The 25,591-nt window shown below is 37.6% G+C and overlaps 1 protein-coding gene across 8 annotated transcripts in view; it reads left to right on the forward strand.

Annotated features, from left to right (window-relative positions):
* PITPNM2 (phosphatidylinositol transfer protein membrane associated 2) overlaps nucleotides 1-25,591 on the forward strand; it is a 3,395,372-nt gene that overhangs the window by 2,016,988 nt on the left and 1,352,793 nt on the right. For all 8 annotated transcript variants that reach the window (XM_044067911.1, XM_044067913.1, XM_044067916.1 and 5 more), the window contains one exon: nucleotides 16,543-16,719. In XM_044067911.1, the coding sequence (XP_043923846.1) occupies nucleotides 16,642-16,719 (78 nt within the window). In that variant the 5' untranslated portion in view covers nucleotides 16,543-16,641. The remainder of the gene's footprint in view (nucleotides 1-16,542; nucleotides 16,720-25,591) is intronic.

Consider the following 25,591-nt stretch of genomic DNA (forward strand, 5'->3'; position numbering starts at 1 on the left):
GTGTGTGTGTGTGTGTGTATGGTGGTGTGGTAGGGAATGCCTCAGGCTTGAACCCTGTACCCTGTATGCAGGTGTTAAAGACTTGAGTTCCCTACCCACCACCATTTGTAAAAAAAATTCAGATTTTTGCCTCATATTCGATCTGATCTGTTCCTCATAATATCTGTGGTTTGTAAATGTTGCAATGCTTGATATTTGATGGTGTAGTAGTAGCATTGTTGCCTCAGAGCTGCAGGTTCTTGGGTTTGATTCTTGTCTGGGGTTCCTTCTTTGTGGGGTCTGTATCTTCTCCCTGTGTTTGTGTGGGTTTGCTTTTGTGTCCTCCCATGTTACAAAGACATGTCTGCATTATTTCTTACTGGGCCTCTACTGAAAATTGTTTATTTGTTCCAAGTCAGACTGTCCTGATTAAAAAATGTTAAATAAAATTGACAGGCATTTGAATTTCAGACTTAAGGGTTTCTGAATGTTTAATTTCTTGCGTATTTGATGGTGCAGTGGTAGTGTTGTTGCCTCACAGCTATAGGTTTTCTGGTTTGATTCTTGGTTGGGGTGGCTTCTGTGTGGAGTCTGCATCTCCTCCATGTGTTTGTGTGGATTTGCTCTGGTGCCCTGCCATTTTACAAAGATGTGTCTGCAGTTTTAATCCCTGCTGAAAATTGGTTTTGTTCTGTCCGCAGTAAAATTGACAGGCATTTGAATTTCAGACTTCAGGTTTCTGAATGTTTAATTCCTTGCATAATTGATGGTGCGGTGGTAGTATTGTTGCCTCACAGCTATAGGTTTTCTGGTTTGATTCTTGGTTGGGGTGGCTTCTGTTTGGAGTCTGCATCTCCTGCCTGTGTTTGTGTGGATTTGCACTGGTGCCCTGCCATTTTACAAAGATGTGTCTGCAGTTTTAATCCCTGCGTCTCTGCTGAAAATTGTTTTTGTTCTGTCCGCAGTAAAATTGACCAGCATTTGAATTTCCAACTTCATGTTCTTCAGAATACATAGTAGCACAACCTTTTTTTTTTTTAGCAATTTTCGAAGTTTATAAGATGAATATTTTAAATTTGTCCCTATTTTTGGGACTGTATTCCCCATTATTGGCTTCGTCCAGGTTTTGTGCTAAGGTTGACAGCTATGGCACGACCTGAAGTCACTGAATATGTTTGAGGGCTGTATTCCCTCATTACTGGGTTTGTCCAGGTGTTTTGTACTAAGAGGTTGACAGCTATGGTGAGAACTGAATTCACTAAATGATAGCCATTTAAGTTTCAGTCTTCCTCTTTTTACAAAGCAGCTGATATGGCGTAGTGGTATGTTACTCTGACTGTGTTTTGCCCAGGGACCTTGGCAGTAAAATATATGGTGGCAACACAACATTTTATTCTAGCAACTTTCCAAGATTATACAAGCAATGTTTAATGTGTCCCTGTTTTTGGGCTTTTGACCGCCCCCCCCCCCAAAACATTTTGGCTTTTTCCAGTTTTCTTGAGCTGCGAAGTTGAGATGCAGTTGAGTATTGAGTAGATTTTACAAGGAACTGAGAGCTGCAGGGGAATATAAGTTTAGTGCTTTGCCAAGTTAATACTATAGCACAACAGGCTGTGTACTTGCTTTTGATGCAGAAGGTTGTGGGTTCTACTCCCACAAGGGGTAGATGCTGCCGTACTGAGAATGTTCTCCTTGGTGAAGATACTAACTATGAGTTCGTTATCAGTTTGCCATCCATTTCCTCTTGCAATATTATTACTAGCTTATCATTTTTTAATGTAATATGGACAATTTATTCCTGAGGGGCAACAGACACTTTATTTTTCGATGAAACCATGAAATATAAAGGTGATTGCTAGCAGCAACCACTTCATTAGTTACAGATTTCTTTAATGTGGAATTATTTAGATGACTGACTTCAGAGATTGTGCATATTTACTGATAATGGACTGTAGAATTGTGCATATTTACTGATAAAGGTGGACTGTAGAATTGTGCATATTTACTGATAATGGTGGACTGTGGAATTGTGCATATTTACTGATAATGGTGGACTGTGGAATTGTGCATATTTACTAATAATGGTGGACTGTGGAATTGTGTATATTTACTAATAATGGTGGACTGTGGAAGTCTGAGTAGACTTTTTATGATAAATGTTCTCAACTGGGCAGTTTTGCCATTATGGGTGCATATGGTTTGTTTCATTGCTTACTGGAAAAATGTTCAAAACAAATTTAAAACATCCTGTAACAAGTGTACTGTATTGTACAAGGAATATAATTTTAGTACAATGAGGAAGGTGTATCAAAGAGCACATGTATGTTTCATATGCAAGGAGCCTATGATTCAAAACAGCCCAAAATTAATCTTTATCTGCCACTGGCAAAATGTATTTTCCTTGAATGTGGGTTTCAATGCTGTTTCAATGAATGTGAGTTTCAAGGGCAGAGAAGTTTTAATGCTAAGTTTTCATTGTGAGACTGCATTGCTTTGTTTAACAGATGACTTAGTGTTTGTGCTGTAAAATACAAAATAAAACTTTCAAATGAAGTCCAACTCATCATAGAAGTAAAGCAGTATGCACATTAGTGTTTATGGTAAATGGAGTGAAATAGCCAAGTATAATGGTTCATTGGAATGGCTGCAGAGGCTCCATTCAACCATTATTTTGTCAGGGGAAGGGCAGCAAACTCAGACAGGCCCAGCTGAACTATACCTCCCAACTGTCCAGATTTTCAAAGAATGAATAGATTTTTGCTTCTTATTTTTGGTTTGTTCATAAAATTTGTAGTTTTAATTCCTAAATGATTTGCCAGAAGTCACTCTAAGTTTCAGACTTCATAACCTTCAGAAAAATGCATGTTAAAGTAAGAGCTGTTCTATCAACTGTCTCAATTTATACAAGAGCAATTTTAGTACTGTTTATATGTGCCCCAATATATTTGGCCTTGTTCTGATTTACTGCATTAACAGGTTGAGAGGTACATGCAAATAAATTGCTTTATAGAATTAGGCATAGCCAACCTCTCAACTGTCCCCAATTTTTGGCTCAAAATGTTGCTCTTCCCCTTATAATCCCTCCATAAAATAGCAATTTTGGAAGAAAACATGGAGGGTTTACAATTAAGAAATAACTGTAATAATCAAAGTTATAGATTACTTGAAATGCATGTAGATTATTTTATATTTTGTCAGCTGCTCAAGGTAGCAGTACTAATATTAAAGTGTCCCTTCTTTGACAGGTAGCAGCTGTATTGTGTGTCTATTTTATATTTTTGCATCACGTTTTGTCCATTTTTCATAAAATTGTGTTTTTGGCAAATTAGTGACATCACTAAAGACTGAAGTTAGAAAATGACAGACATTTGAGTTTCAGATTTTATACCCTTCAGAAAATTCATACTAATGCAAGACCTATTATATTATCTTTCTAAGTTTATTAGAGCAATATTTAAATATTGTCCTTATTGTTGGGCCTTTGTCCCACTTCTGTGTATGGCTTTGTCCAGATTTCTTGCTCTTGAGGTTGAGAGGTATGACAAATGTGTCAGGGCCATCACAGTCAGCCAGAGAGATTTCAAATTGTGACATGCTTGTTGCACCCCACTCCCCATTTAGTGACTCTGGATGTGTCCAAGCAAGGCAAGGAGTAGTTGTATCTACCTTGGATGGGGAGGACACACTGCATAAGTACTACAGTGGCTTTTCATCTGTCCTTGATTTTGCAGAATGGTCTGGTTTCTGTCATATTTTTGTACTGTTGATTTATGCTTATTACTCAAAGTGCCTGTTGCTCTGTGTTTTTAAGTAGCAATGCTTTAATGACCATAAGGTAAGCTTGTCTGAGATCGTAAGATGCAAGTAAGCTTTAATAAGCATACTGTTAAAGAATTGCCAACATTGAGAGCCTTTCTGTTGTTGCCATGCAGAGAATACTTGACTAGATAATGTATAAGCCTTGGGTATTAAAGGACAGGATTCCATTATTTTAAAAAGCTCATTACACTTGTTGGAGACTTCCAGTCATCTCTACAGACTTTACCCGTAAACTAAACAGAATGCCAATCATGTGTGGTCCATAACCTGTACAGTAATCCTTTAAGCAATGTATCTTGAGCTTGTTTCTTGTTTGCTTTTCATTTTTTACTTTTATCATGTTTTCCCCATGAAACAAGTTGTCAGGCAGCAGGTCTTTTTGGATAAGAAACATTTTTACAAGTGGGGGCATCACATATATTTCTACTTTCAGCATGTTACTTGGTACTTTAATAAAGCTGAATATATTATAATTAGGACTGCAGTGCAAGGAGAAGTGGTTTGAGTTGAGTGCTTCTGGTTTTTCTTATACTTGATTTAGACTGGCATTCCAGTAATGTATTTAAAAAGTAATTTATTTTTTCATGCCTCACAACCTTTTGTTTCCAGCTAGATATTAAGTAAGCTGTCATGCAGCCAATGCATTGAAATATTTTTATTCTTCTACACTTATTTTTGTCTTGATTGGACTTTCATAATGATGGTTTGCCACCCAGGGCAGCGTATTTAATTACAGTTAGTTTTTTGTGGTTTTGTGCATAGCTCCTCCCCTTTCTGGTTGACCACACCCCCTCCCCTTGACCCCACCCATTCAGCTGTCTCCTGCAGCCCCCCTGTGATTTGAAGTCACCAGCCGCCACTGCTACAGTGTAAAGCCTATCCATAAACAGGCTTACACCAGAGGCCAGATTCCAAAACACCTGCTCTCAGAGGAAGTGGTCATTTGTACTGAGGGAAGGTGTTTTGCAAATGTGGCCCAGAATCATGCTATGAGGTTGAGGTATGCTTATATAACAGTGTTTAATTCTTATTTAAGCACATAACTAATTTTTTTCCCTGAGGAACATCGTTTTTGATGATACTATTTTAGTATCGTGCTGCAGCGGTAGCGTTCCTGAGGAACATCGTTTTTGATGATACTATTTTAGTATCGTGCTGCAGCGGTAGCGTTCCTGAGGAACATCGTTTTTGATGATACTATTTTAGTATCGTGCTGCAGCGGTAGCGTTCCTGAGGAACATCGTTTTTGATGATACTATTTCAGTATCATGCTGCAGCGGTAGTGTTCCTGAGGAACATCGTTTTTGATGATACTATTTCAGTATCATGCTGCAGCGGTAGTGTTCCTGAGGAACATCGTTTTTGATGATACTATTTTAGTATCGTGCTGCAGCGGTAGCGTTCCTGAGGAACATCGTTTTTGATGATACTATTTTAGTATCGTGCTGCAGCGGTAGCGTTCCTGAGGAACATCGTTTTTGATGATACTATTTTAGTATCGTGCTGCAGCGGTAGTGTTCCTGAGGAACATCGTTTTTGATGATACTATTTTAGTATCATGCTGCAGCGGTAGCGTTCCTGAGGAACATCGTTTTTGATGATACTATTTCAGTATCATGCTGCAGCGGTAGTGTTCCTGAGGAACATCGTTTTTGATGATACTATTTTAGTATCGTGCTGCAGTGGTAGCATTCCTGAGGAACATCGTTTTTGATGATACTATTTTAGTATCATGCTGCAGCGGTAGCGTTCCTGAGGAACATCGTTTTTGATGATACTATTTTAGTATCATGCTGCAGCGGTAGCGTTCCTGAGGAACATCGTTTTTGATGATACTATTTTAGTATCGTGCTGCAGCGGTAGCATCCCTGAGGAACATAGTTTTTGATGATACTATTTTAGTATCGTGCTGCAGCGGTAGCGTTCCTGAGGAACATCGTTTTTGATGATACTATTTTAGTATCGTGCTGCAGCGGTAGCATTATCACCTCACAGCAAGAGGTTCTCCCATTCAATTCTTGACTGGAGCGCTTTCTGTTGTGGAGTCTGCATGTCCTCCCCACGGTCGAGTGGCATTCGAAAGACATGTGTAAATGGGTGTGCCTTCGTTGAAGGTTGGGCATTGAGCTGGCACCTCGGCATCGTAAAAATCTACTGCCAATTATTAGCAGACCAGAGTTCTGCTGTGGCGACCCCTAACCACGAAAAGCCGAAAGAAGGAACAACTGCTGGTAATTTAGTCCTAACAGGAACTGCAAAGGAATTGTTTGGTTAGTGAGTATGTCAGGAGGTTATCTCTATGTGTTAGGTTAATGCATTTAGGATTATATTATATTTCATACAGTAAAGCTTTACAACTTCAAACTATATCATTATTTTATGAGAACAGTAGCATTATTGTAAGTCTGCTATTACCCATTCTTTTTTATCAAGAAACATCTTTAGTTAATTATCACTTATGACATAGGCAGTCATCCATTTATATAAATAAAACAGACCATATTGGCATATTTTAAATTTCAAATATTATATATCACATATAGGTTCATAGGAGGTTACTAGGCTATTGGGCCTAGGGTCTTTATAAGCCTAACCGTGTTGTACCCTTTTCCCCTTATTGCCCAGTTGTATGGACTATATTTGCAGAGTGAGTGTATGATCAGCACTGCTTACCCTTATTCAACAGGGACATAGGTGACACCCCCCAGGGTAAGTTTACAGTCACCCATCCAGTTGTCTAAGTTACCCTTAAATGGGGTCATTGAGGAGCTCTGTTTTACATGAATGGGAGTTTGTTCTAGGGGAGTGGCAATCTCTGGCAGACATATCTGTCTCTCCAGCATGTCCTGTTAGTGTCACAGGCTAAGTTAAAATCCCTAGAGTGAGTAAATCTTGCCCTATTTGACTTGCAGATGTGCAACATTTCCATTAGGACAGGGTCCAAGACTGATCTATAGGCCAGCCAGAAGTCGCCTCTCAGCAGCCTATAAGATACAGAGTACATTGACAGGGCCTTCAGTCTGTCCATGTAGGTCATGTGTTGAAGGCTCTGAATTTTCTTGGTGAGAAACCTCTGAGGTCTCTCCAGCTGCTGCAGGTGTCTGGTGAGGTGCATGCAGAATGGAGTATTGCACTCTATTAGTGGGCTGATGAGGGATGAGTACAGGGCAGTTATCTTTTGCTCTGGATACGATGCCCTCACTTATGAGATGTGCGACATAGAAGGCCTTCCTTACCACTGTGGGCACAGTTCTGACATAGCTAAAGACTACCTTGTGATTATCCTTAGCTAGGGCTGCTAGTTTAGCTTCGTAATTGGCTTTAGAGGACTTTGCAATGTACCTAATTTGAGTGTTCGAGCTGTGGAGGGTGTCCTTCCTCTGCTGAGTCAGTTCCCTCTTGTTCTTAGACATTAGTTTCTTCCTCTTCTTGTAGAACGTATTTATGCTTGATGTCCACCAAGGAGACTTGTTTTTTGTGAGGACCTTGTTTTTATCTGTTCAGGTACAGTCCAGTCTATAAATTTGTATAGGTGTTTATACAAGGCATTTGTGTACACCTCTGTATAGGAGTCATTGCTGACAGTGGTAACAGGGGCGTTGAAACTATACCCTCACTTAGGAGACTATAGTTGCTTTGGAGAAATTTTCATCTTTTTCTCTTGAGGAGAGGTCAGGTATGATTGTTACTTCATACAAGACTGATTTATTATCAAACCTTACCAGGGAGGGCAACACACAGGGAGTAATGCAGCGACCACCTATGTTGGTGAGTTCTAAGTCTAGGACATATGACCCCCTTGTGGAGGTGCAGACTATCTGTTCTAGAGCATTTGTATTAACAAAGTCCAGGAACCTTAGGGTGAGCATGTCCATGCGCATATCAGACTCCCAATCAATGGAAGAATAGTTGAAATCAGTCATGACCAAGGTGTTTGGCTGTATAGTTAGTGACTCAAGTAAGTCCAGGTAGGCAGAGTGGTTCTTGTAATTCATGGTGGGGGACCTATAGCTAACAATGATATGGAAGGGGGGTTTCCCTACATTTAGTTGAACTCAGAGTAGCTCTAGGGTGTCATACTGTTCGACCAGTTTTGAGGTGTATTTGTCTTTAATGAAGATGGATACACCTCTGCCTTTGGTTATTTCATGCTCATTTTTAGGTCTGAATGTGTGGAATGCATTGTAGCCTTGAATGGCCAGGGTGCTGTCTGCAGCCTTGAACGATGTCTCTGTGACTGCACAGACATCGGCATCTTCCAATGTAAGGAGTGCTTCCAGTGAGTGCAGTATCCAGTTTAGACTCCTAGCATTAAGCAGCATAACTTTGAGTTTGTTATGACATTGCCTAAAAATGGCACTATGGAGGAGGCAAGTACCTTTAACAGTAACCAAAAGCCAATAGGTGACAGGTGAAGACCATCTCTGGCAAAGCAGCGTGGTCATTCGACCATATCTTCCCAGGTTGACAGATACTGGATCCCCCTAGATTGACACCAGAAGCTAAGCTAATTGTTGAAGTCTATCATTTTTTGTTTATATTGAGGCATCATCCTGGCTGAAGGTAGAATGTTGCTTAGGGCTAGGGACATACCTGCCTGGGGCACATAATCTGAGAGCTCAGTTATGTCTCTTTTCATATAGTCCAGTGAAGTCCATCTCAAGTCATTCACTCCAACATGGACTATGACAGAGTCATAATGGTACTTGTTGACAGACTCGAGTGTGTGCGTGATCTGATGAATCCTGGCACCTGACAGGCAGCTGACTGTGACCTTCTCCTCTCTACAGATAGTGTCAGTCAAACATTACAAAGCTTTTTCAATTCCTGCTTTCCTTTAAACCTCATTCCTCCTCCAAAACATTATTCTGCAGGCATTGTTCCCAGAATTCCTATTTTTTCTATGTCATTTTCTACTGCCCTTTTCTAAACTTCCCACTTCCGGTTCTTTTATCGCTGAGACTGTATTCGCTACTTTTGATATGGCTGGTTTAGACTTTGATTTCAATTTTTTTAGTAATTGCTTTTTGGCAGCCACCAGATTTAAACTCAGCAAGAACTTACTATGACTAGATAATTCCAGTTTTGTATCACAGCTCAGAGAAATCATTTCCCTAGTTACATCAGTTTGGTAACCCAGTATTTCTGACAGAGCAGTCTGCAGGGAATTTTTAAAGTCTGTCAACTTATTACACTCCCAAAAAATATGTTCCTAATTATATCTTTCTTCCCCATCACACTGCCAACATTTGCCATCTAACTGAAGAAAGAATTCTGTGGTGTCTGCTTGAGGTATAAAAATACCGATGCAAAGACTTCCAAGCAAAAATCCTAAATCCTGTAGACTTTTTGCATATTTGGGAGCCGCACATCTAGGCTCCCATTGTTTCTTTGTGAATTAGTTATCCAATCTCTCTTCCCAACCCTTCCTAACCTCCTCTGATTGATTCTTATAGTTATCATACAATATTTTATGTGATCTAATAATTATCCATTTTTAACGGCAGTTTAAGATCTAGATTCTGCTGAAAACTCTACCAGTGCTGGTCTTTCACTTAGGATCATTTATTTCTTTCTCTCTGCCTATACTCTGATATCATTCCCTGATAGGAAAGGCAGTCTGTAGCCTGCAGTCCAAATGTATTCTTGGCCTCTTCCCATTATATTACCTTTCTCTCTGTAATTATTTATTAACAATACATTGATTCATTTGCCAGTTTTTTTCCAGTAAATTCCAGAACCCTCTTCCCTATTCTCTGTACCCTTGATTGCAGTCATCCCTATCAGAATAATATATTTTCTCCATTCCCGTGTTGGTTTAGTTCTTAGGATACTTTCTGCTACTTTATGGATATAATATGCTGTATGATTATTGTTTTTCTCCTTAAGGATCTGCTTCCAAAATACCCGTCTCTACAAATGTCTTGAGCTTCTCCCCATTTCACCATCATCCCTTTCTGCTTGTGCTGTATATAGGAGTCCTACCCATTCTTATCCCATGTCTTTCTTTTTTTTTAACTGTTTTTATTGCTTGCAATACAATTTTCACATTAAAATACAAAGTTGAAATAGAAGTATACTTGCAAACAACAGAAGTATAACTAAACTATTTACAAAAGTAACAATAATTCCAACTATTATTAAAGTAATTTTTGACAAAATAGTGTAAGAAAAGGCTTCCATGTTGCTAACATGTTTACATTTGTTTATTCAGCAATTCTTTAAGCTTTATCCATATGTTGTATGATGTGCTAACTCTAGTTGTCCTCATCTTGACTGTTAGAAGTTGGCAGTAACAGACATTGGTTGTCATATTTACAAATGTTTTCATTGTAGGAGTTTGCTTGTGTTTCCACAATTTGGTTAGAGTGAATTTATCATTCAATAAGGATTGCAAAAAAAACATTGATTTTGTCCCAGAGTGGTTTGATAACTCTGAAATCAACAAGCATATGTTGCCAATCCATGTTGTCACTTGCTTTACATCTTCAACGCAACATTTTTTTCTTATATATTAATTAATGAAAAAACATTCAATGGTATCGCATATTGAGTGTTTTTTCAGTAGTTTGAGTGCTGTTTTTCACATTTGGATTTAGTTTCTTATATATTAATTCACTTCTACGTGGTGTTATGAATATTTTATGTATGAACTTCCACGTAAATAATCTCCAGTTTATGGAAACCATAGTTTGCTTACAAGATATCAATATTTTTTTATCTTCCTTGCTAGGTTCATAGTTATTTATAGTTTTGAAATAGTCTCAATAATTTTCATTAATATATTCTTCTACATTTTGGTTGGTTTTATATATTTTAGATATAAGTTCTTTATCAGTTATTTTCTGATTTACTAATGTTATCATTACACCTATGAATTTTGAGATTTTATTTCTTACTGACAGTTGCATTCAATTTATATTATTTTATATTGTGTGTCTACAGGTGTGTATATCTAACCACATGTGCTTATTCAGGCTGTCAGTAAGAAATAAAATCTCAACATTCATAGGTGTAATTTGCTTCCATTCATCAATTGATACCAGTATATCAAATTATTCTGTTTAAGTTTATGGATTGTTTCTAAATTAAAAGTACATAGATTATTTTGTGTATATGCTATTGGAAATAAGAAAAAACATTCTTTATATCCTGGATTTTTGTAAATATAATCATTTAATAAGTTTAGCATTGAAGTGCTATATGAAGAATTAATCTTAATATTTCTATTATCCAAAATGTAACGTTTTAATATTCATAGAAAATTATTATTTATCTCATTTTGTTGTGTGGAAAGTATCTGATTTGACTATATACATATGTTCTCTTGAATGTCTTTCCATTTTGTACTATAATTTTTATTTAACCATAAAAAATGTTTTTTATGATTGATGATATTGAGTATAACTCTATTTCTGGCATACCAATTCCACGTAATGGCAATTCCCTTATATGCTGACTTACTCCTAGTCTTGGCTTGTTAGGATACCAGAAAATTGTAAAGTATTAAAGAACTGAATTCTCTAATGTTTTTTTTCTAGATGGGGATAATGATAAGGATTGTATTAAGTATATCATTTTTGGAAGTATGATCATTTTTATTAAGGTGAGCCTTTCCTCCATTATGAAAGTAAACATGTTCCATTTATTAATAAGTGTATTAGTGGTAGCTAGGTTTTTTTATAGTTTTATTCTATTGTGCATTTAATGTTTCCTTTTAGAATTATACTAAGATATATAATTTTACTATCTTCCTCTACATATTTAGAAAATCTCTCTTCCATATCATTAAGATTTGGTTTTGCTTTCAGTGAATTAAAGTATAGATTGTTTTCTGAAATGTCTTTACTGCATTAAATATTGCTTTAAGGGAGTTTTTATTATCATTTAATTTTCAAGAGACTATCATCTGCAAACAGTAGTATTTTAGAATGTAATTTATCTATATTCCTTTAATATCTATTTTCGATCTAATAAAATTTGTGAAACGCTCCATAACTAGAATAAATAGTAGTGGCAAGAGTGGGCAACCCTGTTTAGTCCTCGCAGTAATTGGAATCGACTCTGATAAATAAGAACCAATTTTATGTAGGCCAAAAATTTATCATAAAGTAAATTTACAAGCTGTTAAAACATATTGAGAAACTGTATTCCTGTGGAAGCAGTAATAAGTAATTCCAGTTTACAGTGTCAAAGCACTATTTAGATCTAAGCTTAACAAGGTCAGTCCTTGTTTTTTTTGTTATCTACATAATCTGTTATTGATAAAACTCTTTTAATGTTGTTGTATATATTTCTGTTTATTATAAATCGTGTTTGGTCATCATTAATCAGGCTTGGCAGAAATTGCTGGAACCTAGCAGCATGTTTAGCCATAAATATGTTATAATCAGTATTTAAAAGTGAGATTGGTCTATATGAGGAACAATCTGGATTATTATCTGCCTTTTCTTGTCCCATTTTAAGGGCACATATGTCTGTTCTACCTTTTCTCAAGTTTCACTACTCTTACTCAAGATAATTACAGAATTTCTCTGTTTTATATATGCTATCTTGCTAACCATGTTCTCTACACTAAAATAGTTTATTTATTTATGTTATTTAACATTTTTTAACTGGGAAAGTCTGACTTGGAATGAAGCCATTTTCAGTGGATGCCCGGGGAGAAATGCTCCAGATGCTTGTCTTTGTAAAGTGGGAGGAAACAGGAGCACCAGGAGGAAACCCACACAAATGCAGGGAGGACATACAGACTCCACACAGAAGGCACCCCAGCCAAGAATTGAACTTGAGAACCTCTTGCTGTGAGGTGATAATGCTACCATTGCACCACTGCGCTATCTGCAGATCTACAGTTCTGTTCACAACACAAAGATTTGTGTTATGTAGAGCAAGTATGCATAAAAGGTGTGCCTCATACCTGTCCACAGGTGTGTTAGTAGTGAGATCGTGAATGTGTATTACATATGCATGAATTCTATGCCTCAGAACTGCCCTCAAGTTTGATAGTAGTGAAATAGTGAATTTGTGTTATGTGTACATGAATGCTGGGCTTCAGACCTGTCCACAGGTGTGTTAATAGTGAGATAGTAAATGTGTTTATGTATGCATCAATTCTGTGCCTCAGACCTGTCCAGAGGTTTGATAGTAGTGAGATAGTGAATGTGCATTAAGTATGCATGAGTTATGTGCCTTAGACCTGCCCACAGGTGTGTTAGTAGTGAGATAGTGAATGTGCATTAAGTACGCATGAGTTCTGTGCCTTAGACCTGCCCACAGGTGTGTTAGTAGTGAGACTGTAAATGTGTGTTAAGTATATATGAATGAAAAAACAAAGAAACTAGTGGTCTTAAAACTTTGTTGATGAACTCAGAATAAATTCCAAAAACCATGGAACCCAGATAGTGTTCCAAAGCAACAAGCTTTTATTTGTGGGTCTATATCAGTTGAGAGAAAACACATTTATGCGAATACCTAAACATCGACCTCTATACCTCAAACCATGAAAATCCTGAACGCACTACAACCCACTACTTAGTACCTACCCAAACAAAATAAATAAACCACATACATAAACTAACCAAACCCTACAGACATACACCCAAACAAAATAAATAATCCACATACATACATTTAACAAAACCCTACTTCCAACACTACACTAAACCCCACATACACAACTATCTATGCACTATCCTTAACCCCTCCCTAACCCTAAGGTCTGTAACTACCACACACTTCCCCTACAGACATACACCCAAATAAAATAAATACATATACACGTAAAAAAACCCTACATCTAACACTACACTAAATCTTATATACATTACCTATCTATGTACTTACCTTAACCCAAATCCTAACCCTAAAGTCCTATCTATCGCACCCTTACCTTACGGAGCTATACCGCAGAGGGGCCAACCAAAACAAATCGACATTTCAGAATTCGCGGTTTTGGATGTTTGAGGTTTACGTACTTCACGCAATACGGTTCGTCGTATTCGTATTCGCGTAATAGGGTTTTCGCTCAACTGATATAGACCCTTTATTCGTCACAGACAAGTAATCCTCAGTAACAAAAAATCAGAAATATTTTAACAATGTTAAACATATCAGCTTTTATATACTTAAAAGTAGGTGTGGAAAATGTATGTATAGTATTGTTTAATTTTAAACCAGCCTGTTCAAGGCAAACAGTATAAACAGGGCTGTAAAAGTGCAGTTTAGAACAAGTACCCACCCCCACACATTACTACTGATTAGATTAAACTAAAAAATCCCTTTCTGCTACCTAATGCAATAAAGCCTTTATCATGTGTGTGACAAGAACTAAAATCAAGAAAAAACACATACCTATCCAACCATAAACATAAATCAAACTAGAAGACTATAAATATAAAAATACATCTGTCTAATAATATCATCCAGTAAATATCCATCCATGTGTATTAGTGTGCTTAAAACAACTAAGCAATTAACATCTAAGAAAAAAATCAGAAAAAAAAGTCACTTCGCAAAAAGTAGTAAAAAAACATACAAAAAGTGTATATATATATATATATATATATATATATATATGAATGCTGTGCCTCAGACCTGCCCACAGGTGTATTAGTAGTAAGATAATGAATGCATTGCTTGTGTGTGTGTGTGTGTGTGTATGTTCTGTGCTCTGTGCATAGATATATGTGTGTGTGTGTGTGTGTGTGTGTGTGTGTGTGTGTGTGTGTGTGTGTTCTGTGCTCTGTGCATAGATATGTGTGTGTGTGTATGTTCTGTGCTCTGTGCATAGATATGTGTGTGTGTGTGTGTGTGTGTGTGTGTGTGTGTGTGTGTGTGTGTGTGTGTGTGTGTGTATGTGTGTGTATGTTCTGTGCTCTGTGCATAGATGTGTGTGTGTGTGTGTGTGTGTGTGTGTGTGTGTGTATGTTCTGTGCTCTGTGCATAGATATGTGTGTGTGTCTGTGTGTGTGTGTGTGTGTGCGTGCGTGTGTGTGTCTGTGTGTGTGTGTGTGTCTGTGTGTGTGTGTATGTTCTGTGCTCTGTGCATAGATGTGTGTGTGTGTGTGTGTGTATATGTTCTGTGCTCTGTGCATAGATATGTGTGTGTGTGTGTGTGTGTGTGTGTGTGTATGTTCTGTACTTTGTGCATAGATATGTGTGTGTGTGTGTATGTTCTGTGCTCTGTGCATAGATATGTGTGTGTGTGTGTGTGTGTGTGTGTGTGTGTGTGTGTGTGTGTGTGTGTGTGTGTGTGTGTGTGTGTATGTTCTGTGCTCTGTGCATAGATATGTGTGTGTGCGTGTGTGTGTGTGTGTGTGTGTGTGTGTGTGTGTGTGTGTGTGTGTGTGTGTGTGTGTGTGTGTGTGTATGTTCTGTGCTCTGTGCATAGATGTGTGTGTGTGTGTGTGTGTGTGTGTGTGTGTGTGTGTGTGGTGTTTGGTTGACACCTCTTTCAGGATGAGTTCTTGTGCCTTGCACACACTGAGTGCTGGGATAGGCTGGAACATACCTGTGACCATGCGACATTGCATTGCATTAAATGGATAACTAGAGTATGAAGTGATGGCTTTTGAAACACTGCAATGCTTACATTAAATCGTTGCTATTAGGCTGCCGCCTAGACAATAAGTAACGAGTCATACAAGCCTTTTATTTTCAATATACTATTTTGGATGCCTGTTGAAGCTCTGAAACCTATAACTGTGATCCCCAAAGCAGCAGGCCAATGAGTGCAGAGGTGGAGGACATATGCTAAGTCCAAGGCGTTGTACCTTGAACAAGTCTCCTTACACCAGGGTATGGTAGTCTCTGAGTTAGTATAACAAGGATGTAAGGCACAACCCCTTGTGAGGGATGTGCTGGAGACAGCTGTATAAGGGTAACTACAGCATTCATGCATACTTATTGAAGACAAAGGGTCTTCCATCAGCATTTATATAGACTTGTATAAAATGCACCATGTGTTATGATTACTGTCCTTTTTGGGGGAGGATACTAAGAGCTTATCATCTATTCTCACATTGCTTTACTTAACACGTTTTGCAGCTCCTGTAATTTTGCAGTAAAGATGGTACCTAGATAAAACATTCTCCCTTGAGGTAACATAGCAGCTGCCCTGGCACTATTTAAAATTTTGTGGAGTCATTTTCTTACCACCGTTTCTTAAACCACATACTTCTGCACTTGTGAATTAGTAAGAGTAAGTAATTCTTACCACGCTAGTATCACGCATATCAGAAATCAGCTGATGACATGCAAATAAAATGATATGGACTGAAGTTTTACTTTTCTGACTATCAAATTACTAAAATAGTTAAGTGGCGTAATTGTTTAATGGCACTTTGAATGTGTTAGCATTTTTATTAGCTGACAATTTTTTTTGTTGATGAAACAGAATAGTTTATTCCACTGAACAGATATATGACTAAGTGAAGATGTGTGTCATTGAAAATGAGCATTAAATTAAGGTTTAGGTGAATCTGTGTAATCTGATCTTAATCGTGACACATTTCTTCATGCTTGAACTTGGTCTTTTCACAGTAAGGATGGGTTTGTTATCAGAGCTCTCGGCTGACATTAATAAACTTCTGTTAATTTTGCTCTGTGGGGGAGGGACTGCATTATGATGTTTCTTTTATTCTGACAAAAGGAGAAACAGAAAAGCTTGAATTTGTGTACTGATGGTCTTTTGCTGCTAAGAAAATTACTTTTGTAATGTACATATTTACTTTTGTGTTTCAGATGACTACAGAGACCTCACCAATGGATATTTGAGATAACTATACTGAATTCCACAGGATTTATTTTTTCAGCAGCATTTGGAAGACTTTGAACAGCACAATGCTTATTAAGGAATACAGAATCCCTCTTCCGATGACTGTAGAGGAGTACCGGATCGCTCAGCTCTACATGATACAGGTAAAATTGGTTTCTTTTTTAAGTATATCAGCTCTAACAGTATCTGCCAGTAAGGACCTGTAAGCCCATGGACTGGGTTCCTGTCATTGTCTGTTTTTACAGATGGACAATTCTACCCACCCTCCTCTCTGACTCGTCTGTGTGCCAGCGTTGGTCTCTCAGCGTCTCCTCCTACTGCTTCGTCACACCGATTTCGAATCATCCAGTACCCTTTCTGTAAATAAATAGATCTCTGTTTCTCTAATTCCAAAACCATCTACCATCACATATCTCATTAGTTTGATCCACTATCTTTATGGGCCAGAGCTGTATAGTGCTGAAAATAAAAACGTCATTCTGTTTTATATGCTTTGAGGCTCTGGGTCTTTGGTGTTGGAAGTACTTTCATTCAAGAGTGATGTCCATATTGGTTTCTCCTTGCGATGACAGACTGTGCAATGACATGTTGAGGTTGTGACCCAAATATGTATTCTTATGTTCCTTACCATTGCTGAACCTTAATGTTATCGCCATAAGCAGCTTGCCGAATTTCTTCCGAGAGTTGCATGCTCGATTTACATTTGGCTAGTTATTCTAATGACCAGGGCACTTCTCAGACTGAAGAAATTGTTAACTTTGTCCGGTGCTTAGCTTTTGTGCCCATGACTGACTTATGACTGTTTAATTAAAATTTGTCCCTTACATGTTATGTGATACCATCATGTTATGTTGACTTTCTTTCTTTAGTCTTGAACAATTTTCATATTTATGAAGTACTTGTGGATTCAGTCACTCATTTTCACAGAGTGCATTTTGAGTGCCATTTTGTTTTTCCATTTCTGACTCCCTTGTGTAGTTTCATTAATTTGCGTGGTCGTTTCTGACTCCCTTGTATAGTTTCATTAATTTGCGTGGTCGTCTCTGACTCCCTTGTGTAGTTTCATTAATTTGCGTGGTCGTTTCTGACTCCCTTGTATAGTTTCATTAATTTGCGTGGTCGTCTCTGACTCCCTTGTGTAGTTTCATTAATTTGCGTGGTCGTTTCTGACTCCCTTGTGTAGTTTCATTAATTTGCATGGTCGTTTCTGGCTCCCTTGTGTAGTTTCATTAATTTGCGTGGTCGTTTCTGACTCCCTTGTGTAGTTTCATTAATTTGCGTGGTCGTTTCTGACTCCCTTGTGTAGTTTCATTAATTTGCGTGGTCGTTTCTGACTCCCTTGTGTAGTTTCATTAATTTGTGTGGTCGTTTCTGACTCCCTTGTGTAGTTTCATTAAGTTGCGTGGTCGTTTCTGACTCCCTTGTGTAGTTTCATTAATTTACATGGTCGTTTCTGACTCCCTTGTGTAGTTTCATTAATTTGTGTGGTCGTTTCTGACTCCCTTGTGTAGTTTCATTAATTTGCGTGGTCGTTTCTGACTCCCTTGTGTAGTTTCATTAATTTGCGTGGTCGTTTCTGACTCCCTTGTGTAGTTTCATTAATTTGCGTGGTCGTTTCTGACTCCCTTGTGTAGTTTCATTAATTTACGTGGTCGTTTCTGACTCCCTTGTGTAGTTTCATTAATTTGCGTGGTCGTTTCTGACTCCCTTGTGTAGTTTCATTAATTTGCGTGGTCGTTTCTGACTCCCTTGTGTAGTTTCATTAATTTGCGTGGTCGTTCCTGACTCCCTTGTGTAGTTTCATTAATTTGCGTGGTCGTTTCTGACTCCCTTGTGTAGTTTCATTAATTTGCGTGGTCGTTTCTGACTCCCTTGTATAGTTTCATTAATTTGTGTGGTCGTTTCTGACTCCCTTGTGTAGTTTCATTAATTTGCGTGGTCATTTCTGACTCCCTTGTGTAGTTTCATTAATTTGCGTGGTCGTTTCTGACTCCCTTGTGTAGTTTCATTAATTTGCGTGGTCGTTTCTGACTCCCTTGTGTAGTTTCATTAATTTGCGTGGTCGTTTCTGACTCCCTTGTGTAGTTTCATTAATTTGCGTGGTCGTTTCTGACTCCCTTGTGTAGTTTCATTAATTTACGTGGTCGTTTCTGACTCCCTTGTGTAGTTTCATTAATTTGTGTGGTCGTTTCTGACTCCCTTGTGTAGTTTCATTAATTTGTGTGGTCGTTTCTGACTCCCTTGTGTAGTTTCATTAATTTACGTGGTCGTTTCTGACTCCCTTGTGTAGTTTCATTAATTTACGTGGTCGTTTCTGACTCCCTTGTGTAGTTTCATTAATTTGTGTGGTCGTTTCTGACTCCCTTGTGTAGTTTCATTAAGTTGCGTGGTCGTTTCTGACTCCCTTGTGTAGTTTCATTAATTTACGTGGTCGTTTCTGACTCCCTTGTGTAGTTTCATTAATTAAAACACACACCACGTCCCGGCACTATAAAGGCTGTCCTTTGTCTTTCTTTTGGTCTGCTACACCTCCGTGATATTTACCAGCATAAGCCACGAGTAACAAGTAGTTAGTTTCAGTATATTTGTAGAGGTGTAGCCCTAGAATATGAAACCATATTCCACACATGGCCTTTACTGGTGATCAGCCCTGGAGCAGAAATGCATTCTTTGTTTGTCTAGGAACTATCTGAATGACTGTGGCACTGTTTTAGTCTTTTATGTCACCCTCAGTTTTGGCTTTCTAGTTACATAGAAGTTATACAGCCTCTAGACCTTCTTTTCTTAGCTGGTGACTATGACCTACAAACTGTTATGCACATATACACATATATGCACATTTTATACATGTATATACTTACACATTTACACATAAACACATATATATACATATACACATGTATACACATTTTATACACGTATATACTTATACATTTACACATAAACACACATTTATACATATACATATACACATGTATACACATTTTATACACGTATATACTTATACATTTACACAAAAACACACATATATACATATACCTATTTGCATGTATACACATTTTATACACGTATATACTTATACATTTACACATAAACACACACACATATATATATATATATATAGATATATATGTATGCACATGTGTACACATTTTATACACGTATATACTTATACATTTACACAAAAACACATGTATATACATATACACATTTACACATGAAATGCACTGTTAGGGGCATTAATACCAGATTGAGGAAATTTAATGATATAAACAATAGTAATAATAATAAATGTCAGAAATCAAATTTCACATATACATATAAACAAACATACAGTATTGTTGCTTCACAGAAGTGTTTCTCCAGTTTGATTCTTGGCAGGGGTGCCTTCTGTGTGGCGTCTGCATGTCCTCCCTGCAATCATGTGGGTTTCCGCTGGGTACTCTGCTTCCCGCCCACATTCCAAAGACATGCGTCTACAGCATTTCTCTCCAGGCCTCCACTGAAAATAGGATGTGTCCTAGTCGGACTTTCCTGGTCAACAAATGTTAAATAAAATAAAAATATTCCTATACATGTATACACATGAATGCATAGATATATATATATATATATATATATATATATATATATATATATATATATATATATATATATATATATATATATCTATAGAGTGAAGCTGCTAGTAATACAAGAAAGGACTTGTGTTATGAATGTATATATATATATATATATATATATATATATATATATATATATATGTATAGTGAAGCTGCTAGTAATACAAGAAAGGACTTGTTTTATGAATGATTACTGAGTCATGAACTTCACACATTTTAGGAACTTCCCTGAAAAGGTTTATGACCCGAGAAACATCCGTAATAATAACTAACATAATTTAAAGAAAGCAGAATGGTAACTTTTGCAGTTTTATGCCAGGAGAATTTTAATGTAACAACACTTCATGTAGTGAGTCAGGGATGATGCTAAAACTTGTTTTAAGCAGGCTGTGCAACACAGTGGAACACATTAAATCTGTAACATTGCAGAACTTATTTTTGCATTAAAGTACAATGTCTTTGCACCCTGGTAGCTGGAGGCTTTTATCAGCATGCATGCTTTTTTTGTCTCTGGTCACAGCAAATCAGGTATTGAGCCTTGACTTTTTATCAGAAAATTATTAGGGACTAACAAAGCTAAAACTTGGCCACCATTCTGACTGCTGCTTGACTTTAGACTTAGAGTGATTGAATATAATGTGGGATTTAAGGGCCTGGTCCGCCTACAAAATATAAAGCTGTCTTGTTTTATTCATTATTTATGCAAATTGATTATTTTTAGAATTTTGGACACAATAAGTTTTCGCGTCTTTTACATTCAATATCTTTTGAGTTTGGACTTGGGAGATTCGGTTTATTTTACTTTGAGTAAGTATATTATATAGAATCCACTAAAACACAGGTATTTTTTATCAAATGCATTTGGTAGGCTGTACATTTTTATAATGCCCTCAAAGAAGTATCGCTTCTACCATTCTGCTTGGCAGTTTCATTTGTGAAGATATTAGAGATAACTGAACAGCCTACCCTACATGTTTCTTTCTGTCCCTGTCAGACTTGAATTAATGCCTTCATGGTACTTGTGACACTTTGTCAGTCTCTCTGTTTTTTTGTGACACAAGTATCATCTGTCATTATCATTTGCTTTGAACCCTTGTAACATCTTGATACTTTGGCATGTTTTTTTTTTCCTTTTACACTCGGATTGTTTTTTTAACTACTTTCTTGCTCAGAGCCAGAAGTTTTAGCGTAAGATATATTTTACATTTGCTTAAATCACACTTCTCCCCTGTAACTGCCTCCTTCAGTTTAATATCATAACTCTTTACATCAGGCGTTTTTGCTTAGAGGATTTACATTTTTAAAAGTAGCCATTTCTGTCTTGCATAGTGCCTTGAGCTATTTAATGGTCACTGCATATTCTGTGGCTCACTTTCTCGGCCCTCATCAGTGGTTAAACATCTTGCTGTACAGTGTTTGTTGAAGAGTGTACTCGCGTTTTAATTGTCTTCCTGTCAAATGATTCTGCTTTCTATATGTCTTTTCAGAAATGTAGACCCTGAGTTTAGCACAGTTTTTGTAACCTTTATGATGGTATTTCCAATTGTTTGTCTAGGCTTGTCATGGCCCTCTATTTATGCCCCATCATCTCAGTGGTTACCCTTTCTTCCCTTGTCATACTCCTTCACCACATGTGGCCAGTGATTAACCTTTTTCCTGAGTGATGGCCAACATGCCTCTTTGCATACTGTATTTTAAGGATTTTATACCAGCTTTTACGTTTTTTTCCCTTTTCACCTATTTATACCGTTGTATATTCCTCTACCCAACTTTCTTCCCAGATTGTGTTCTTCCCTTTGAATAGCAAGCTGGTTGCCAGCTATGCAGGAACAGTGCCTGACTGATCATAACCTGTGATGTGCATTTTCTTCTGGCCAAGAAAACACCTTTGGGTCAGGTACTTAATGACCTCAGGTTAGGTAGGATTATTCTGCTAAATCGTTTGACTTTAATCAGCCTTTGATTACGTTAACCACACTGTGTTATTGGCTAAACATGCTAGAACTGTAATCTGTTAGCTCAGGTACTGCCTATATATGGGACAAACAGTATTAAGGTTCATTACTCTGGATCATAATGCTTTTGTCATTTAGTGTTCCTCTAGTGGTCAGTCCTACCTCCACAATTTCTGGTCATATACATACTGCTGCTAAGGGACGTTAAGTGTTGCATCTTGAGCATTCAGGTCATTGGAGATCATGCGTACTATTTATGAGCATAAAATTCCCAGATCATAATTTCCCCTTTATAAGAATGGTTTGCCTGAAATGTGTAATTAGGTATAACTTGCTGTAATATTGTTGCCACTGACAGAGTTATTAAAATGAATTGACTGGCATTGTTTTGCTGTTCGCCGCTACTGCTGCCTCTGGTTTCTTTATTCATTAATGGTATATGATCAAGGAAGGGATTCTAAAAGATGACTTGCAATCTAATGCTCAGGTATTACTGGTTATTTATTCTGCAGTTCCTGAATAGAATGTAAGTTATATATAACACTACTATCCAAATTTCTGGGACCAGCTGTATCAGTAATGCATTTATTTACAGATTAGGGAATTTCCAGATCAGTAGCTCAGTTGTCTAGAAAAATAGTTACCTAGTACAGTATTAATGTCCTTATATTTAATGCCATGAAATGGCGAATCATGTGATTTGGCAAAAAAGGATATTAATTATGGTTACAAAATAAATTCTCTAATCCCTTCTGCTTATTCTTAAGGGCGTGCGTGTACTTACTCAAAGGAAACTGCTCTACCAGTTCGTACTTCCATGGCCTGACCCTATCAGTGAATATAACGCATGTTCTGTAGCCTTCAAAAACACACGTCAAGGTCTTGAAAAGGTATAATTCCTTACTAAGAGAAGGATAGTGCTGCAAAACTTGAACTCTTCAGAATGGCTTCAGAAACTATCATTATATGCTGTTTACTTTAGATTACTTAATGGTAACTTTTACCTGGTCTGTAAGACGATGTTTGATTCATAGATTCATAGGAGATTACTACATAAGCGGCTTAAGGGTTCTTACAAGCCTAGCCAATGTAACTCGATTTTATCCAATATATAGCCCATAGGGGCAAGAGGATGGCATAGGTTTGTGACTATGCTTTGAGTATGTTATAGATTGCCCCTGTCCATAAGGGGTGTAGGTGCTACCCCAGGTGTGAATTTGTGGTTCCCCATCCTTTGATCCAAACTGCATTTGAAGAGGGCCAGGGAAGGGCTCTGCTTAACGTGAATAGATAGCCTGTTCCAAAGAAGGGGCAATCACAGAGATGCATATCTGTCTCTCCAGCATGTTTTCTTTGAGTCACTGACTAAGTTTAGATCCCTAGATCAGGTGACCCTTGTGCTGTTTGACTTGTGGATGTGTAGCAGCTCCATCAGGGCTGGATTTGTGAGTGCCTTGTAGGTCAGGCCTAGGTCATCCCTTAAAGGGATAGGGCTTTTAGTCTATCCACATAGAATATGTTTACACACTCTGTTTTCTTTGTGAGGAACCTATCCAGTCACTCCAACTGCTGTAAGTGCCTAGTCAACTACATCTCAAATGGCACACTGTACTCAATTATTGGTCTAATGAAGGCTGAGTACAGTGGGGCTGTAATTTTATTGGATCCAAATGCCATAACTTTACTTATTAGTTGTGCTAAATAGAAGGCTGTCCTTAATACTGTGGGAACATGGTGGTCAAATTTGATCCAGTTTTGTTTGAAAGTGTATGCATGGAATGCACTGTTAGGGGAGTTAATGCCAGAATGGGGAATTTAATATTATAAATAATAATCACATATCAACACAGGTTCAGCAGTCAAGTTTCTTCAAGGACAGTAGATCATAAACTTGCCACCCAGACCAGTGAGTGACCCTGTTATCCTGGTACCCACACTGACGTGAAAAGGACAGTTGTGAATGTGGCATACATTTTTGTGGCTCAAAATCAAAATGATGGAGAATCTGCATTACTTCCCTACTTCCATGTTAAAAGGACCTAATAACTCATAGTTCAGGTCTTTCAGCCCCTGTCCTTCAACAGACTGCTCATCAGAAATCACTTCATCAAAAAAAAAAAAAAATAGCAGTTTTATTTATAAAATGTAGGACAGGCCTCATACCACTTTGGAGGAAGGTTTGACCCTTGCAGTCCCCCTTATTTAACATAACATCGTCAGAAGTTGTGCAACTTCAGAGGAGGTTTGTGATTTTTTTGATGAAGTGGTCCATTGATTGATCAGTACTGAACGGACTGTACAAGTCCCAGCTGAGGGGCTAATTCTAAATGTGTTTTACTGCTGCATGACACATCCTCTGTTATGTTTGCAACCACATTAATAGTACTTTGAGTGTTCAGTATAGATAAGACTAAATAGCAGGCACTGGTCACTTTAATACTTCTTTTCTAGCCTAAATGCTTAGCTATCCTGTGGGCAGATTGCCAGAGTTGAACTGGGCATTAAAGAGGAAGGGAAGAATAGTCCTTTTTTCCAGTGTTTCCCTTTGGACACAAACCCATTGTGAAGGAATGGAGTCTATTAAAAATTATTGGCAAGAATTGTGAAACATGATTATTCTTTGTAATGTGTTCCAGTAAGAACTCCTAATTAACTTTGTATGGTTACTTTTCTGGGAACGGCCATTCTGATGGGCAAACAAGTAAGCAACAAAGTGTGGAATGTGTGCAGAAGGGTAGGTCTTGATTTGCATTGAAACACAGCTTATTCAGTTCCGTACATTGTATTTTATTTCTTTCTTCCAAAGTGATTTATGCCATAGTTTCTTTTTTTATTTCTGTGCACTGGTACGTGAGATCCTGTTCAAGTGTAGTTTCACAGCCTACTAATTATAAAAGGCACCCTGATTTAACTGTGCATATATCCTTACAATGTTGCTTTCAACCAAAACCAGCAAATCTGTCAACTGGAAGTTTGTGTGACTCTATCTGTGTATTAATTCTATTGAACTGCTCTGAGGCAGCTGGTTAGCGTATGGAAAAACTTCTTGTTTTATTAGAATTATATATTATGCTTCTTAGTGTTAGCATAGATGCATGCTGTTCATTGCATAGACTCTAGAAAAAGCATGGATGATTTGCAGGGTCTGACTCTTTGAAATGAGTTCTGCCTTTTGGGAATGGTATGTGCTTTATAAATGTATAGCTTATCACACTTGTCCTAACATGTGCTAGAGAAGTCATTACTTTTAGCACGCGTCATCTGGCATGACAGGGCACACATAAGAGGTTTGCCACGTGTGAGGTGATTCATTTAAGGAATTGTAGCTACACTGAGTACTAAAGTAATGAATTGCCTAAAAGTTGAATTTACTGCATATAGTCAAAAGAGGAGCTGTAAATGGAGGATAGATCCTTGATGTAAACTCACCAAACTTT

Source organism: Protopterus annectens, chromosome 3.part1, assembly GCF_019279795.1.
Source record: "Protopterus annectens isolate FY-2018-M chromosome 3.part1, PAN1.0, whole genome shotgun sequence".
Taxonomy (NCBI): domain Eukaryota; kingdom Metazoa; phylum Chordata; order Ceratodontiformes; family Protopteridae; genus Protopterus; species Protopterus annectens.